This window comes from Apodemus sylvaticus, chromosome 10, assembly GCF_947179515.1.
Source record: "Apodemus sylvaticus chromosome 10, mApoSyl1.1, whole genome shotgun sequence".
Classification (NCBI taxonomy): domain Eukaryota; kingdom Metazoa; phylum Chordata; class Mammalia; order Rodentia; family Muridae; genus Apodemus; species Apodemus sylvaticus.
The window spans coordinates 55591233-55606359 of NC_067481.1; the positions used below are offsets into that span (position 1 = coordinate 55591233).

The 15127-nt window shown below is 47.4% G+C and overlaps 1 protein-coding gene and 1 long non-coding RNA gene across 2 annotated transcripts; both read right to left on the minus strand.

Annotated features, from left to right (window-relative positions):
- Nucleotides 1-1914: 1914 nt before the first annotated feature.
- Rnf222 (ring finger protein 222) lies at nt 1915-9782 on the minus strand. The gene is made up of 3 exons (XM_052195526.1): nt 9687-9782; nt 4931-5078; nt 1915-4312 (listed from the first exon to the last, which is right to left on the minus strand). The coding sequence occupies exon 3, from the start codon at nt 4284-4286 to the stop codon at nt 3651-3653; it is 636 nt and encodes a 211-aa protein (XP_052051486.1). The 5' UTR covers nt 4287-4312; nt 4931-5078; nt 9687-9782; the 3' UTR covers nt 1915-3650.
- A 107-nt stretch (nt 9783-9889) lies between these two features.
- On the minus strand, nt 9890-14116 carry LOC127694994 (uncharacterized). The gene is made up of 3 exons (XR_007979886.1): nt 14006-14116; nt 11033-11113; nt 9890-9974 (listed from the first exon to the last, which is right to left on the minus strand). It is a non-coding gene; the product is annotated as an uncharacterized LOC127694994 (long non-coding RNA).
- Between the last annotated feature and the right edge of the window lie 1011 nt (nt 14117-15127).

Consider the following 15127-nt stretch of genomic DNA (forward strand, 5'->3'; position numbering starts at 1 on the left):
TTAAAGGTGTGTGCCACCATTACCAGCGAATCTGGGTTTTCTAGTAGAGGAGCCAATGCTTTTTTTTTGTTTTGTTTTTGTTTTTGTTTTTTTGGATTTGGTTTTTTCAAGACAGGGTTTCTCCGTATAGCCGTATAGCCGTGGCTGTCCTGGAACTCACTCTGTAGACTAGGCTGACCTTGAACTCAGAAATCCACCTGCCTCTGCCTCCCAGAGTGCTGGGATTACAAGCGGAGCCAGTGCTTTTAACCACTGTTTTGTCTCTAGCTTCATTTTAAAACTTCATTATTTTATGTGTAAGAACGTTTTGCTTGAATGTATTCAGTGTATACCACATTGCATGCCTAGTGCCCTTAGAGGCCAGAAGAGGGCATCACACCTTCTAGAACTGGAGTTACAGATGGTTGTGAGTCACCTGTGGCTCACCAGTTCAATTACTGAGAATTGAACTCCGGACTTCTGGAAGAGCAGACAGTGTTCTTAACCACCGAGCCATCTCTCCAGCCCCCTAAAAATTTATCTTTAGTGTTGATTATTCTCCAATTTCATTTTGTTTATTTTTCTTTTGGGTGCTGGAAATTGAACCCAGGGTCTATGCCCTGCTAAGCACTTTCTCTACCACTGATCTATCCTCCCAGCTCTCTATTTAGTTTTTGAATAAACATTTGCTTGACTTAAAAGTCCAAAAACATAAATGGCAATGTGGGGCTGGAGAGCTGGCTCAGTGGTTAAGAGCACTGACTGCTCTTCTGAAGGTCCTGAGTTCAAATCCCAGCAACCACATGGTGGTTCACAACCATCTATAATGAGATCTGATATCCTCTTCTGGAGTATCTGAAGACAGCTGCAGTGTACTTATATATAATAATAAATAAATCTTTGGGCCTGAGCAAGCAGAAGTCCTGAGTTCAATTCCCAGTAACCACATGATGGCTCACAACCATCTGTACAGCTACAGTGTTCTCATATACATAAAATAAGTAAATAAATAAATAAAATCTTTATTAAAAATGGCAAAGAGAAGTCTTCCATCCCAGCAATTTCTCTGTCCTTTCCATAGTTAATGTTATTAGGGTGGGTTTTTTTTTGTCTGTTTTCCCCACGTAGTGCACATATAAACAAATAGGAAAATATTTATTCCTCTTTCCACGGAAATCCTAGTGTCCAGAACCCAGTGCTCTATGCCTGGCTCAGTTCCATTTGCTGCTACATTGCTTAGTCCTCTTTGGGACTGCAGGCCCTGGATCTCAAAGTTAATAGTTGTTTGTGGATTACTAGGTAGGGGTCTTCTTATCCTTTGTTATTACAAGTAGGACCATAATTATATACTATTTTGTGTATGTCACCAGCCATCTAGACAGCTGTACCAAGGAGACACATTTCTAGGACACAAATTGCTGGGCCAAAGTGGAAACTTTGAGAGATACTGTATCCAGTTTCACTGGAAAGCTTTTACAAATAAGCATTTCTAGCCAGGCGGAGATGACAAGCATTTTTAATCTCAGCACTTGGGAGGGAGAGGCAGATGGATCTTTGAAAGTTCAAGGCCAAGTCTGCACTCCCCGCCCGACTGCCGAGTGACTCTTCATCACAGTCAAAGTTCTATGTCCGGGAGCCAGTCAATGCCAAAGCTAACTGGGTGACAGTTGGGTTTGTCCTTGGGCACCTGGATTTATCTCATCTGACAACACAATGAAGATGTTTGGAGTATGAAAAGAAGAAATGGATTGGAATAAACTGTGGAAATAATACAGTCTGCCTCATGTGATGATCACAATCACTCCTCTGAGTTGCAGGTTCTTAGGGACTTTGGGATCTGTATCTTCAGTCTAGAGGATCACTTTAACAGTCTCCACACATTGCAAAGGTCTCTGGACTCTGAGAAAATATATACTTTTATTTTAAAAATGGCTTTCCATCTTTATTTGAAAATGAAAGAAGTACCCTGTACAAGCTGCAGCTGAACAACATGAAAACATCACAGGCATTTGGGAAGAGCCTCTGCAAACTCGGCAGGATCCCGAAGGCTGTGAATCAGTTCCCGAGACTCTCATGCCACTGGTTAGCGCAGCCTGGCCGAGGGGGACACACGTCTGCAAAGTTCCTTTTGTTTCTATAATAAATATCGCCCCCTACCCACCCTCAATCCACCTCTTCCCTCCACATCTGCACAGCACCTGTGTTCTCTAGTCTTAAAAGAAGTCTAAATCCACTGGTGGGCCCCTGAAGGCAACAGCCATTTTGTCTTGAACATCCCTTGTAGGGTGAGGCTCTTCTCTGATGGTCCCCAGATGTCAACCACAGGAATGACACCCGAGAAGTAGCTCAGAGACAAAGCGTTGATTCCTTCCACACAGATAGTGAGCTGTGGATGGACTCAGCTCCTGGCACACCCTGGATGCCAAACCCCTCCTATCAGTACCAGTGTCCTGGAAGTCCCTGTTTTCAGTGACAAGGGATTAGCTTCCTTGAGGACTTCCTCAAGAGAGACCCACTCTGAGGCTCTCCTTATAGGTGGCTGCGTCAGCGAGGTGCCCAACCGCTCCAGGGTGCCGCGCCTGGCTCCCAGCATCTGTTGAGACAGCTGACAAGCTCAGCTGCTCTCTTCCCCGCCCTTCCTCACCCTGCTCAGCCCTGGAGAATCCACCTGGGAAACTGGCCCAGCTGGTGTGACTTCTAATGAATGTTTGGATCCTGAGGAGGTGGCCTCGGCCAGGGAGGAAGGTGGGAGCCCCCGGGGGCTAATTTGCTCACATAGCTCTCTGCTGACTCAAGTCTCACCTGGAGGGCGTCCCCTCCACCCCCTGGTCTTCTATTTCACCCTTGAGAACCCTAAGACTCGAAATCAGGTCTGCTCCTTTGACCTGGCAGGTTACAGAAACCTCTGGGGCTGGGGCTATTCTCTCAACAGCCGCCTCTTTCACAAGTGTTTCCTGTTGTCTCGACTACCCAGAAAACCCTTTCTCTGTTGCCCCCTCCCCGCCCCCATCCTGGGCTAAACCTTCTGAGAGCATCATCTTCTTCTTTCAGGATGATGGGTTGGAGATAGGACACTTAGCAGAGGCTGCTGGAGGCTCATACATGAGGCTTAGAGCTGGGAAGCTGGGTTTAGGACCCTGTGTCAATTTCTGTTTCTTCCTGGGCCTAGTGTAGAGGACCCCGTGGGCAGGAATTCTGAATTCCCTGGGACAGGCCTTCCACTGGGCTCCCACCTGGCAGGACTAGGAGGTCTCCCTGGCTTCAGGTTGGTTACTTGGCAGATAAGGTTTATGACCCTGTAGGAGCGCAGTGGCCGGCCACCCAGCTTCTAGCTTGCTAAGTTCCAGCCTAGAGAAGGAGTATTTGTTGGGGATGCTTATGGGGCCACAAATGGGGTGTTGGCCCTTCAGTGCTAGCCTCAGAGCATCTCTGTTCCTAGCCTCTCCTCATGCCAAAGCCCTCACTGACAAGGGATGCAAAGGGTGGGGACAAAGCCCCTAACCTCCCAATCTGGCCCCACCCGTGTCCACTCTGAGTCCAGGACCTCCCTCTGCAGCTTAATCGTACCAGGTCTACACTAGGACCCTCTGGCCTCTCAAGCTGTGGCCAGCACAGCATGGAGCACTGCTTAGATACTGGGCCTTGCTCCCCTGTCCTCTGCATACCGCCACTCAGGCCTGCTTCCTCACCAGCAGCACCCAGGGCAGGATGGCAGCTACCACAGCCACCACGGCAATGAGGGTGATGAGCAGGAGGGCCCGAGACCGGCAGCAGAAAGAACGGGTGGCACTGGGAGCCGGCGAGGCCTCAGATATCTCTGCCAGGCTGCGTCGGGGCAGCACACTGTCCTGTTCCCCCAGGGGCATCCCATGGCGACTGATGATGAAAATCTGTGACTCTCGGGGCAGGCTGGGCAGCAGGTCCAAGGGGAGTTGAGCTCCCTGGCTTGGTGATTGTCTCCAGACCTGGTGGGAAATAACCAGGGGGTTTGTGTGGCCCCCACGGTCTGGTGAGGGCACGGAGGGCAGGCCCACAGGCACGACCAGGGTCTGTGCGCTCTTGTCCAGCATGGAGGGCCAGCGGGAGCTCTTCTTGCTGAGGAAGGTGACATAGCGGCAGATGGGGCAGACGATAGTCCTCTGCACCTGGCCATCCACCCGGGTGGAGAGCAGGTACTTGACCAGGCAGTCATGGCAGAACACGTGGCCGCAGCTCAGAGTCCGGCTGGCGCCCTCCAGATCCCGGAACTTCTCGTAGCACACAGGGCACTCGCTGCCCGAGCTGTCCTTGCTCCCGCCTTCTGACATGGCGCTTCAGAGGTAACAGGCCTCAGCTGGGGATGCAAGAGGGAAGGGTTGTGAACGGCTGGGAGTTTTCCCTTCCCCCTCCCCCTCTCTGACTCCCACTCACATCCCGTCTCCACCTCTTCTTTCTCCTCCTCTTTCCCTTCTTTTCTGCTTCTCCTCAGAGGCCTACCTGGATCAAACTAAGATGCAGAGCCTAGAATCCACAGAGGAGTTGGACACACTCTTCCTGAGGCTGGCATCAGGAAACAGGTAAGAGATCCCAGCAGTGCCAGGCTTGGGTAGGAAGTGCGTGGAGTGGGACGGATACCTGATGCCTCACCACAGCTATGACAAGCTCTGTTGATGTCACCAGCTCACCTCTTCCTGCTTCAGTGCTGGACCTGGCTCCCATGACAAACGAGGGCTCAGGAGACCCTTGGCCAGGTGCATAGGCAGCTCTAGTCAGTGTGGCTCTACACTATAAACTACACTATAAACTTCAGACTTCCCTCTCATCTGTGGCTGAGCCAGGATCCCATGTCTCTTATCACCACTTCCAAGACTGTGTTCTCAGTGGCAGTCATAACTATAAAAGCAATTTTAAAAAAAATAAAGCTTGCAACGTACACATGCAAATGCCTGCTGGGCAGTGAGGAGTCACATACCAGCCATGTTCAATCATTCTTCAGAGTCTCCTTATGTGGTGGCTCAAGGCTGTCAGAAGGTCCTGTCTAACTTCGGGAAAAGTAGATTTTCATGCTTGGAGGATGTGTCTGGTAGTTTGGAAATGGGCAAAGTCACTGAGATCCGAGCCTGGTGAGAATATAAGCGAGAGGTCAAAGTCATGATATTGTTTGAAATCAAAGCTACAGAGTGCTCTGAAACACGTGGTGGGTTTCAAACCGATCTGAGAGGAAATGGGAGAGCCAACAGCTCTCTCAGCAGGATTGTGGGTGACTTGGAAGGGGGGGGGGGCAGATGCTTGGATGGATGAGTCCAAGTCTTTGTGTGTACATATCTCTAGAATCATAACTCTGTAGTCTAAACTTATTCCGAAACTCCTATAGTTGATATATGATGACATCAGTGACAGAGAGCAATGATCCCCAAGATCCACTGAGGACAGTATGGCTGCCCTGAGAGGCACAGTGTCCAAGTGGCACAGTAGGAACAGCTAACAGCTGGAGGAAGATCACGAATTTTCTGGAACCGACCCCATTCCCCTCCATTTGTTTAGTTGAAAATCCCTGTTCTTGGGTTGAAAATGTCCTAACTCTTAAAAAAAAGGGTGGGTGGGTGGGTGGATGAAGTGGGGTGGGCTGGTGGTGGTGGGACCATAGAAGCAGTCCAAAATCATTGTGGTGCTTTCTTTGGTCTCTGAGGTGGCTAATGTGGCCTCTGAGCTGGGAAATGGGGATCAAGTACTCAGATGGCAGAACTGGGCTGAATTCCTGATCTATCTGTGACTATTACAGCCATTGCTACCTGTTAACCTTGGTGAAGTCCTCTAGCCCTCTGAGGCTGAGAGCTCATGGTGGCCTACGCCTGTGATACAGTGAGTTTCAGAACAGTCAGGGTTATAGAGTGAGACCTTGTCTCAGCAAAACAAACCAGAGCAAAGAGATGCAGTTGACAACATCACCACCTCCCTCCCAGAACGTGTGGTGGCACTAGTGAGGGAAGAGATGACAGGCAGGAAGTGCTCAGTGCCAACGGAGAGAGTCATTGTTAAGACAGGCTAAGTCCAGCTGGGCAGTGGTGGCACACACCTGTAATCTCAGCACTCTAGGAGGCAGAGGCAGGCGGATTTCTGAGTTCGAGGCCAGCCTGGTCTACAGAGTGAGTTCCAGGACAGCCAGGGCTATACAGAGAAACCCTGTCTCAAAAAAAAAAAAAAAAAAAAAAAAAAAAAAAAAAAAAGACAGGCTAAGTCCTCTCTTCTCTCTCCTTGGAGGGGACCTGGAGATCCCTGGTAGGCATTACAGCCTTTGACAAAGGGTGGTTCTCCTCAGATTAGAATGAGCCGACAGGATGACAGCAGACTAGGTAAGTGATGGCAGTGCATGAATCAGGACAGCTGCCAAATTCTCAGATCTGTTCCCTAAAAGACACCCAAATAGACCTGAATACGTGGGCTGCTATCAGGATGATTTAAAGAATAAAAGATAACTAACATCCAAACTGATCATCTGCATTGTGTAACCCCCAAGAAACACAGTGGTAATTTCCACCATCCATCTGTCCGCCCATCAGATTTTAACAGTTATGTGCCGTGTTCCTGCTATTTGCCAAATACCAAGATTATATTCTAGGGTTTAAAAAGTACTCATGAGATATTTCATGAAGCCTAATGGACATTTATGACCACCCACCCCCTATTTCTTGGAGACAGGGTCTCATGTAGCCCAGGCTGACCCTGACCTGGGCTATATAGCTAAGATAGACTTGAATGATTATCCCTCCTGCTTCTACTCACCACATGCTGTGATTACAGGTGTGATTACAGGTGTGGATCACTGTGCTTGGCTCTAAGGCTTGTTTTTGTTTTTTTAAATAGATTTTTTTGAAAAGGAGAATAGATGGTTAGTACCGTAAGTTTGGATAACTGAGAAGTGAGGCTCAGGACAGGTGAGAGAGAGCAAATGGGAACACAGGAGGAAGGCAGGGGTTCAGTGTCAGTCAGAATGTCTACAATACCGTGAGCTAGTATACTCAGCGTTAGAGATGGGCGAGGTGTGTGTGTGTGTGTGTGTGTGTGTGTGTGTGTGTGTGTGAGTGTGTGACTCAAGGTCACCTGAGAGTGATGGAAGGAGAGGAGAAAGATTCCATGGGTGATGCAGAGAACATTATTAGCCCTGCTGACAGACTGGCTGAGTAGATGCTAGCCAAGTCAGAAGTCATGCTAAGGCTGGTCAGGGGAGGAGGAGCTTTGTTTTCTTCTCTGAGTTCTAGGAAAAGTCAAAGGGCAGTTCGGGAGTGACAGACACATCCTGGGGTACTCACCAGGACCGCTCAGTTTCAGGCGCGCCAGGAGAGCCACACAGTTCAAACTTGGGCAATGCATGTCCCCCCCCCCCCACCTTCTCAACTTCATTTCTCAGTGTTTTCTTCACCCCTCCTTTCTCGCCATAGGGAACCTAACCTGACTCTGTCTTGGGAGCTGGGGTGTGGGAGCATAGCATACAGAATCCTAGGCGTTTGCTGTAGACAGGCAGAGTCTGGGTAAGTGACATTGTAAGGCATTCTTACCAAAGACATCTACCTTCATGCCTTTAGGAAGCTGAGGAAGAGGAGGACTAGGAAGGCTTCCTGGCTAAAGTGAGACCAGTGTTGAGCTAATAATAAATAATTATAACAGCGGCCATTTATTGAACACTAATTACGTGTTTGGCACTCGGAATCCCTTCCTAACCAAATCCTGACAACAAGCTTGGGAGGTAGGTATTATCTCCACTTTACAGATGAGGGACCCGAGACTTTAAGTAAAGAACTTCGTCAAAGTCACAATGCTAGCATAGGGACGTCCTAGGACTTGAACTCAGGACAGCCTCGCTAGACATCCCGTATGATGATAATCTGCCGTCTCTACTAGGGTTTAGATTGGCCTCCATAGAGGACCTTTCAGACTTTAGTGAGAGGAGTAAATGATACAGCCCCAGCAGAAAGGGAATACACCAGTTTCTGGAGTGCCCCTAACCAAGATTGTCCCTCTGGCCACTTTCGATGTGAGAAGGCGCTGGTCAGCTGAAGGGAGCCAATCTCACAAAGCTCCTTTACCCATTATTCTTCACAGGAGCATCATATCTCCAGGATAGAGATGAGGAACAGGAGTCACCCACCCAAGGACCCCATACCCGATGAGACAGAGTGCTACTTCTAGACACACCTGGGGTTCCCTCCCAGAGCCCTAGTGCAAGCCAGGCAGTTTCAGCCACGGCTGCTTCCCCACCCAGAAGCAACAAGCACACTTACTGTCTTTCTCCTTTGTCTCACACATTATCTCAGCTCCAGTTCACAGCCTCACCAGAACTCATCCTCCACCCCAGCCAGCACCCTCCCCCAACACACCACACACACACACTTTGGCTGTACCTGAGAGAGTGGTGTCGGTCTTTCTACCCAAGGCCTCCACAGATGGGAGCCACCCAGCTGGGCTGACAGCTGCTGTCACGGTGCCGGCTGTGGAGGCATTTCCTAATGACTGAGCAGGTCGGGAGGACAGCGCAGGAGAGTGAATGCTGCCCAACCCGTTTGAGGCCAGGAGGCTCTCGGGTGCTGCCCAGGGGTTGGGCAGCTGCTGGAGTCAGGTGATCCCAGTGAGGATGCTAGCTGAGGAGCCCTGGCTGAATCAGAGGGTCTCACTATAGAAGCAGTAACTCGGGGTCCCTTTGGTCAAGGCTTCTCTGGTCATGGATTTCCCCATCCAACCATGGGAAAACTATACACAGGGATCCCTGTGCCTCACCACATGGAGAGTAAACAGGCCAATAGGTTAGAGCCTAAATGGGCTGTGACACCCCAAGTCCCACACTAAGTTTGGTGTGAGGTGCCCATGTGCAACTGTTTTTCATTAAATAGAGGGGCTTAGTGTGCCAATAGACCAGCCACTACCAGTATAAACATGCATAAGTTGGTTTGGGGAATGACTGAATGGTCTAAAGTACATTTGAACAAACTATGGTGGACAAGATTAGTTATGTGTTTCAAAATAACTTGTACAGTACAGGATTTTGAGTGTTCTCAACACAGAGAAATGTTTTATCATTTCTATCTGAGTTTATGGATAGGCCAGTCACTTTGATCTGGTCATTAAAGACTGACATATGTGTTGAAATGTCATGCTCCACACTCTATCCCTTACATGTGTACAGTTGAAAATTTAAAAATCACATTGAGGGCCTGGGGTAGTGTGGGGTGGAAATCAGTGGGTTAAATGCTTACTCAGCATGCATAACGCCCTGGGTTTGCGTCCCAGTTCTGTATAAAGCAGGTGTGGTAGCATCTCTCTGTAATCCCTGCACTCAGAAGGTAGAGACAGAAGGGTCAGAAGCTCAGGGTTGGCCAGGGAGTGGTGGTGCACACCTTTAATCCCAGCACTTGGGAGGCAGAGGCAGGTTGGTCTTTGTGAGTTCAAGGCCAGCCTGGTCTACAGAGTGAGTTCCAGGACATCCAGGGCTACACAGAGAAACCCTGGTTGGGGCTTGGGGGTGGAGGTGGGGGTGTAGGGGGGATGACAGGATAAGTTCAGGACCATCCTCAGTTATACAAGGCCAGTCTGAGCTACATGAGACTCTGTCTCAAAAAAAAGTTGTTTTTTTTGTTTGTTTGCTTTTGTTCTTTTTAGAAAGTTGAGGTACAGACTTGAGGCTAAGAGCACTTGTTGCTCTTGCAGAAAACCTGGATTTGATTCTCAGCACCCACCTGGTGATTCACAACTATCCATAACTCCAGTTCCAGGAGATTTGATGCCCTCTTCTGACCTTGGTCACATATGTACATATAGGCCAAACACACATATGTAAAATAAAATGACTAAATCTAAAAAAAAGAAAAAAAGAAAAAAAAGTTGAGACAGAAAAATAAATAAATAAAAAAGAGTGATATATATATATACATACCCAGAAGTCACCGACTGTGGGACAGAGATTCAAGTGTCAGAACTGTCTGTAGGAATGACGTTAATACATGACAAAGTTTATGAGGAGAGACCTGAAGGGAGACACATCAAACTGCTATTAGGAGTCATTGTTTAGGGGAATTAAACACACACACACACACACACACACACACACACACCCTGACTATATCTTCGTTTCTTTCTTTTTTGATTTCGGGAGGGCAGTGTAAGTGCTACAGAGCAGCACTCTTGTGTGCTCTGAGGCCTGGAGCCCAGAGGACAGGACAGCTTGTGGGTTCTCTCCTTGTACCATGGGGGCCCAGGGGACACACTTAGGTCCTCGGGCTCGGTGGGCGGCCTGATGTGCTTTTATCTGCTGAGCCAGCTCACTGGTTCTCTCTTTTAAAATTATTATTACTATTTGGGGTGTGTGTGTGTATGTGTGTGTATGTGTGTGTTGTGGTTGGTGGGATGGGGGCACGTGTGTCATGGCTTGCGTGTGGTGGTCACAGGAGAGCTTCATGGGGCACAGGGACGGAACTCAGGGGTTTGCTTGTGTGGCATACTTCCTTCCTCACAAACCCAGCTTGCCAGCACGTGACTGCATGTTTCTTTTGTGATCGTAAACAATCAAGAATAAGGGAGACTCCAAAGTGACAAGGTGAGGGAACTGGGAAATATTTTGGGGTACATTCTCTCTCAGTTCTCAGGAGGTTCCCCCAAATCCATTAATTTTTTTTCCTGGAAAAAAGAAAAGGTTACTAAATACAAAGCATACTAACATGTGTGTGGCCCAGAGCATGACCATTCTGCCCCATCAACTGCGGTCCTGTCTCCAGGGGCATTTTGCTCTCAGAGAATGACATTCCAGGGCAGCCAGCCGCTTCAGCCCGGGATCCATGTCCAGGCAGGTAAGCTGTCCTGGCAGTCTCTCATGCTCTTTTTCTGGGAGCTCCAGGTAGCCCCAGATTTAATAAATAAAATCACAATATAACTAGATAAATCTAGCTTTCAGATAGACACCAAATGGTTTTTGTCATAATCTGTCTGCCTAAGACACACCTATATTAAAAAATAGGTACATACATACATATATGCACACACACACACACACACACACATGATCTGGAACCCAAAATTAGGCACTTACTTGAGAAGCTAAAGCAGAAGGGTCCTAAGTTCCAGGCCAACCTCAGCAATTTAGTGAGAACTTGTTTCAAGGTCAGAATGTCTGGGGATAGAGTTGGTAAAGGGTTTATTTAGCATATGTGTGATTCTCAGTTCAAAAGCTGGTGCCACCATTAACTAGTAAGATAAAATTGCTAAGTTCTCAGATCTTTCATCAGTGTGGCTTTTAAATCTGCCTAGGGATTTCTGGGGGTTCCTAAAAAGTACCAGTTCCCACCGTGTCTCCCAGGGAGGGGAATGAGTCAGACTAGGTGACCCCTGGATTCTGACTTATGTGGTTTGTAGAATGATTAGAAGTTCCTACGTTTCTTTCATCTCTTTCCACTTGGCCTTCTACATAGCTTGACTTTGAAGATGACCCTTAAGAGATAATTAGTTATTATCATACTCTATTCAAGTGTACTTCATGTCCTTACTAGAAGTGACTAAAGGGAAAAATGCCATGTCCCTTTGGGAAACATACTTAATCTTCAGTGCATCGGTGACTTCACTCATTAAAAAATGGAGAGAATAGCACCTACTCCATAGGATTGTTCAGGAAATAAAGTGGATGGTGCATATCATCTGCCTGAAACAACACTGGTTTGTGTAAGGGTCCCCGTCGGTGTCACCGACATCATCATCACATGACAAATAGGGAATTGAGAAAGATGTGAATACCTCCCAGATGCAGTGTCTGGGTCCGGTCTTGATCAGTTCAAACACTAACATTTTACTTAGGTTCCTCCTCAGCAATGAATTGTGGGAGAAGAATTTCTAGCTCCAGAGGGACAGAACGGGTGTTTCTGCTCTGGACAGCCATGCCTGAGAGTTGTCTTCCTTCCTGGAGTCACACTGGGTGTGCTGCTGTTCCAGGGTCTCTGAGGCACTGATCTGTTCTGGAGAAGAGGTTGCCAGGAGTAGGTGTGTCTGGAGCCTTCATTGGCTCCTTGGAGATAAGACCTACCTTAGAAGCAGGGTGTGAAGCTGCCTGTAGCCCTAGGACTCAGGAGGGTGCAAGAAGATCACGAGTTTGGGGTTAGACTGGGCTGCATGAAACCCTGACACAAGCAAACAACAAACACCTTTCTTTGGGAGACATTTTTGTGAAGGTAAAAGACTTCCAGGCTGAGGAAGAATCCCAGACAAACTGGCTGGCCACTCACTAACTACAGGTATAATGTCTGCATGAGATGAACATCTGGACAAAGGACAGAAGTTCCCAAATGCCAAAATCTCCTGGAAAGCTGATTAAGAAAACAAAGCTTCAGGCTCTGGCGAAGGACTTAGCAGATGTTAGGAAAAGCCCAAGAAGTTATATTCTATATTTATTTTTAAATATTGGAAGGATCGACAAGCAGATTCATGATATGAAAAAAAATAGTGTGTACTAATGGTCAAGTTCAGACTGATATGTCCGAGAATTTCAACTTCAATATACTAAGGTTTTCACAATAGGTATTGACAAAAGAACACGTTCAGAGGATTCAAAAGTGAGGGAATATTAAGATGGCAACTAGGGCCCCTTCCTAGTCCCCCATGTAGCTACTGGCTTGCCGCTCCTGCACACACATTCATAGGTTTGCATATAAACCTCAGGAAATAATAAGTGTTAGTGAGTTGTGGGTAAATTGGATCCCTCGTGTCCTCCTGGAGGCAATATAAAAGTATGCGGTGTCTGTGGAGAGCCGTGTAGCCATTCCTCAAACACTTAAACACAGAATTACCTAACAAGTCCTGCTAGCGTGTCCACTCCTGGGGATACAGTCAAAAGGTTGATGGTGCGGGCGATGTAGCCTAGTTGGTTAGGAGTGGGAGCATGATGTGCAAGAGGGTTCAGTCCTGCTCTGAGACCAGGAATGTTGGCACACGTCTGTAACCCCAGCCCACGGTGGTGGCAGCAGAAGGTCATGGTCACCTGAGCTCCTCCAAGCACAATGGCCCAGTTGGCAGAATAGGGATGGTTTTCAGCCTCAATTTACCTCTCATGGGTCCCGAGCCCACTTAGCCCAACCTGGCAGCAAAATGCTGTAACCAAAACAATCCTGTTCTACTCACAGTGGCTTCTGTCAGGCACTCTGTCTTGTTTCAGTTGTTGAGGTTTTAATAATTGAGGCCCGCTGGTGGCACATGACTTGATCTGTGAGTTCACAGCCAGCCTGGTCTACAAAGCCAGTTCCAGAACAGCCAGGGCTAAATAGAGAAATGCTTTCTCAAAAAACAAACAAAAAATTGAGCTTATTTTGTACTTAAATACCTATTGCAGCCTCATCCTTAGCAGCCATTTTTTTTTTAAGAATATACATATTTCCAAATAGTCCCAAACACAAGCAAGCACCCATGCCTACAAATGCCTTGGGTTGAAGGAGGCAGACTTTATGGGTGCCATTACAATCCAAGGCTGTGAGTTCAGGTTTGTAATTCTAATTATGTTTTCAATAAATGGTAAAATTAACACATACTTCTAGGTTAAAAACAAACTCATGTGGCTACCACTTAAAAATCATTGTGTCTACATTTCTGGGCATGTGACTCAGTGCTGACTGTATGAGACTTCTGAGATTAAGAGGAAATTTGTCAGGGTCCTGGTGACTCATGTCTGTAATCTCAGCATTTGGGAGGCAGAGACAGGAGGGACCAGGAGTTCCAGAGCAGCCTGTGCTACAAGGTAAGACCCTGTCTTGAAGAGCAAACACAGACAGACAAAAACATAACAAAACAACAACAACAACCCTACCCAACCAAACCAAACCCAAACCAAAAACAACACTTCTGTGCTCCTTGTGGCAAAGCCCGAGGTCAGGTGTACATACTTGACCTGAGAATCCTTAGAAGACAAAAAACAGCTTAAACGGCAAGAGAAACTACCAAGGAAGGCTTATGTCCAGGGAAGAGGCTGACCCGAGGGTGGGGCACAGGGGAGCCAGACAATGGCTCAGGCCTTTCCTCAGCCCACCTGAGTGCACTGCCAGCCCTCGGATTCTCTGTCAATCCCAGCAAAATGCCCAAGTGCAGGTGCAGGGAGCGGTGCGTGGCCGGAGCAAGCGCCATGAGGTTGTTCTCAGGAGCAGGGGTGGCAGCTGTGCAGGGGAGGCCGGGCAGGAGGTAAGCCGCCTTTGGGGCAGGATTTAGATAGTTATCACTCTTCAGCGCAGAACCCGATTGCTCCCTGGCAGCCAACAGGCCTCAGCTTCTGAAGCAGCTTGGGCCGAGTCAAGGACAGAGTCAAGAGTTTAAAAAAACAACTTTTGTTAAGTGATAAAAATAGTGCAACATTGAAAATAAATGTGGGAAATTCATAAAGACACAGGCACAAAATGAGAACACAGGATGTGTGCCCCTTCTACAGATAACTAGTCTTTTTATTTTGTTGTTTATTTTTTAAGACCAAATGCTACCACACATAACATATTGTTATGCTACAATAACTATATATTACATGCCTACAGATAATATATAATTACTTCTAAGATAAGTGGGGTCATGTTGTGTAAATTCTTTTAAGACCTATTTTTTTAAGCTGTTGTCATGGGATCCCAATAAACATTCCTTTGTACCCTCATTTTAGGTTTTATTGTTTGTTTATTTTTGTGGTGCTGGGGAGCTGAGGGCCTCCTGGGCGCTTGGCAGGAATGTTAGCCTCTTCCAATTTTTTTTTTTTTTTTGTTTCTTCCAGACAGGGTTTCTCTGTGTAGCCCTGGCTGTCCTGGAACTCACTCTGTAGACCAGGCTGGCCTTGAACTCAGAAATCCTCCTGCATCTGCCTCCCAAGTGCTGGGATTAAAGGTGTGTGCCAAGACTCAGTGAAACAGTATTCGGCAAAACCAGAACGGGGAAGTGGGAAGCGGTGGGTGGGAGGACAGGGGAAGAGAAGGGGGCTTACGGGACTTTCGGAGAATGGGGGGGCTAGAAAAGGGAAATCATTTGAAATGTAAATAAATTATATCGAATAAAAAATATTATAAAGGTGTGTGCCACCACTGCCCAGCTCTTTTTTTTTTAATAGTTTTATTTATTTAATGTATGTGAATACACTGTTCAACCTTCAGATACGCCAGAAGAGGGTATCAGATCCTAT

Coding starts and splice junctions, on each gene's coding strand:
- Rnf222 (XM_052195526.1), bottom strand. CDS start 4,286: ATGTCAGAAGGCGGGAGCAAGGACAGCTCGGGCAGCGAGTGCCCTGTG.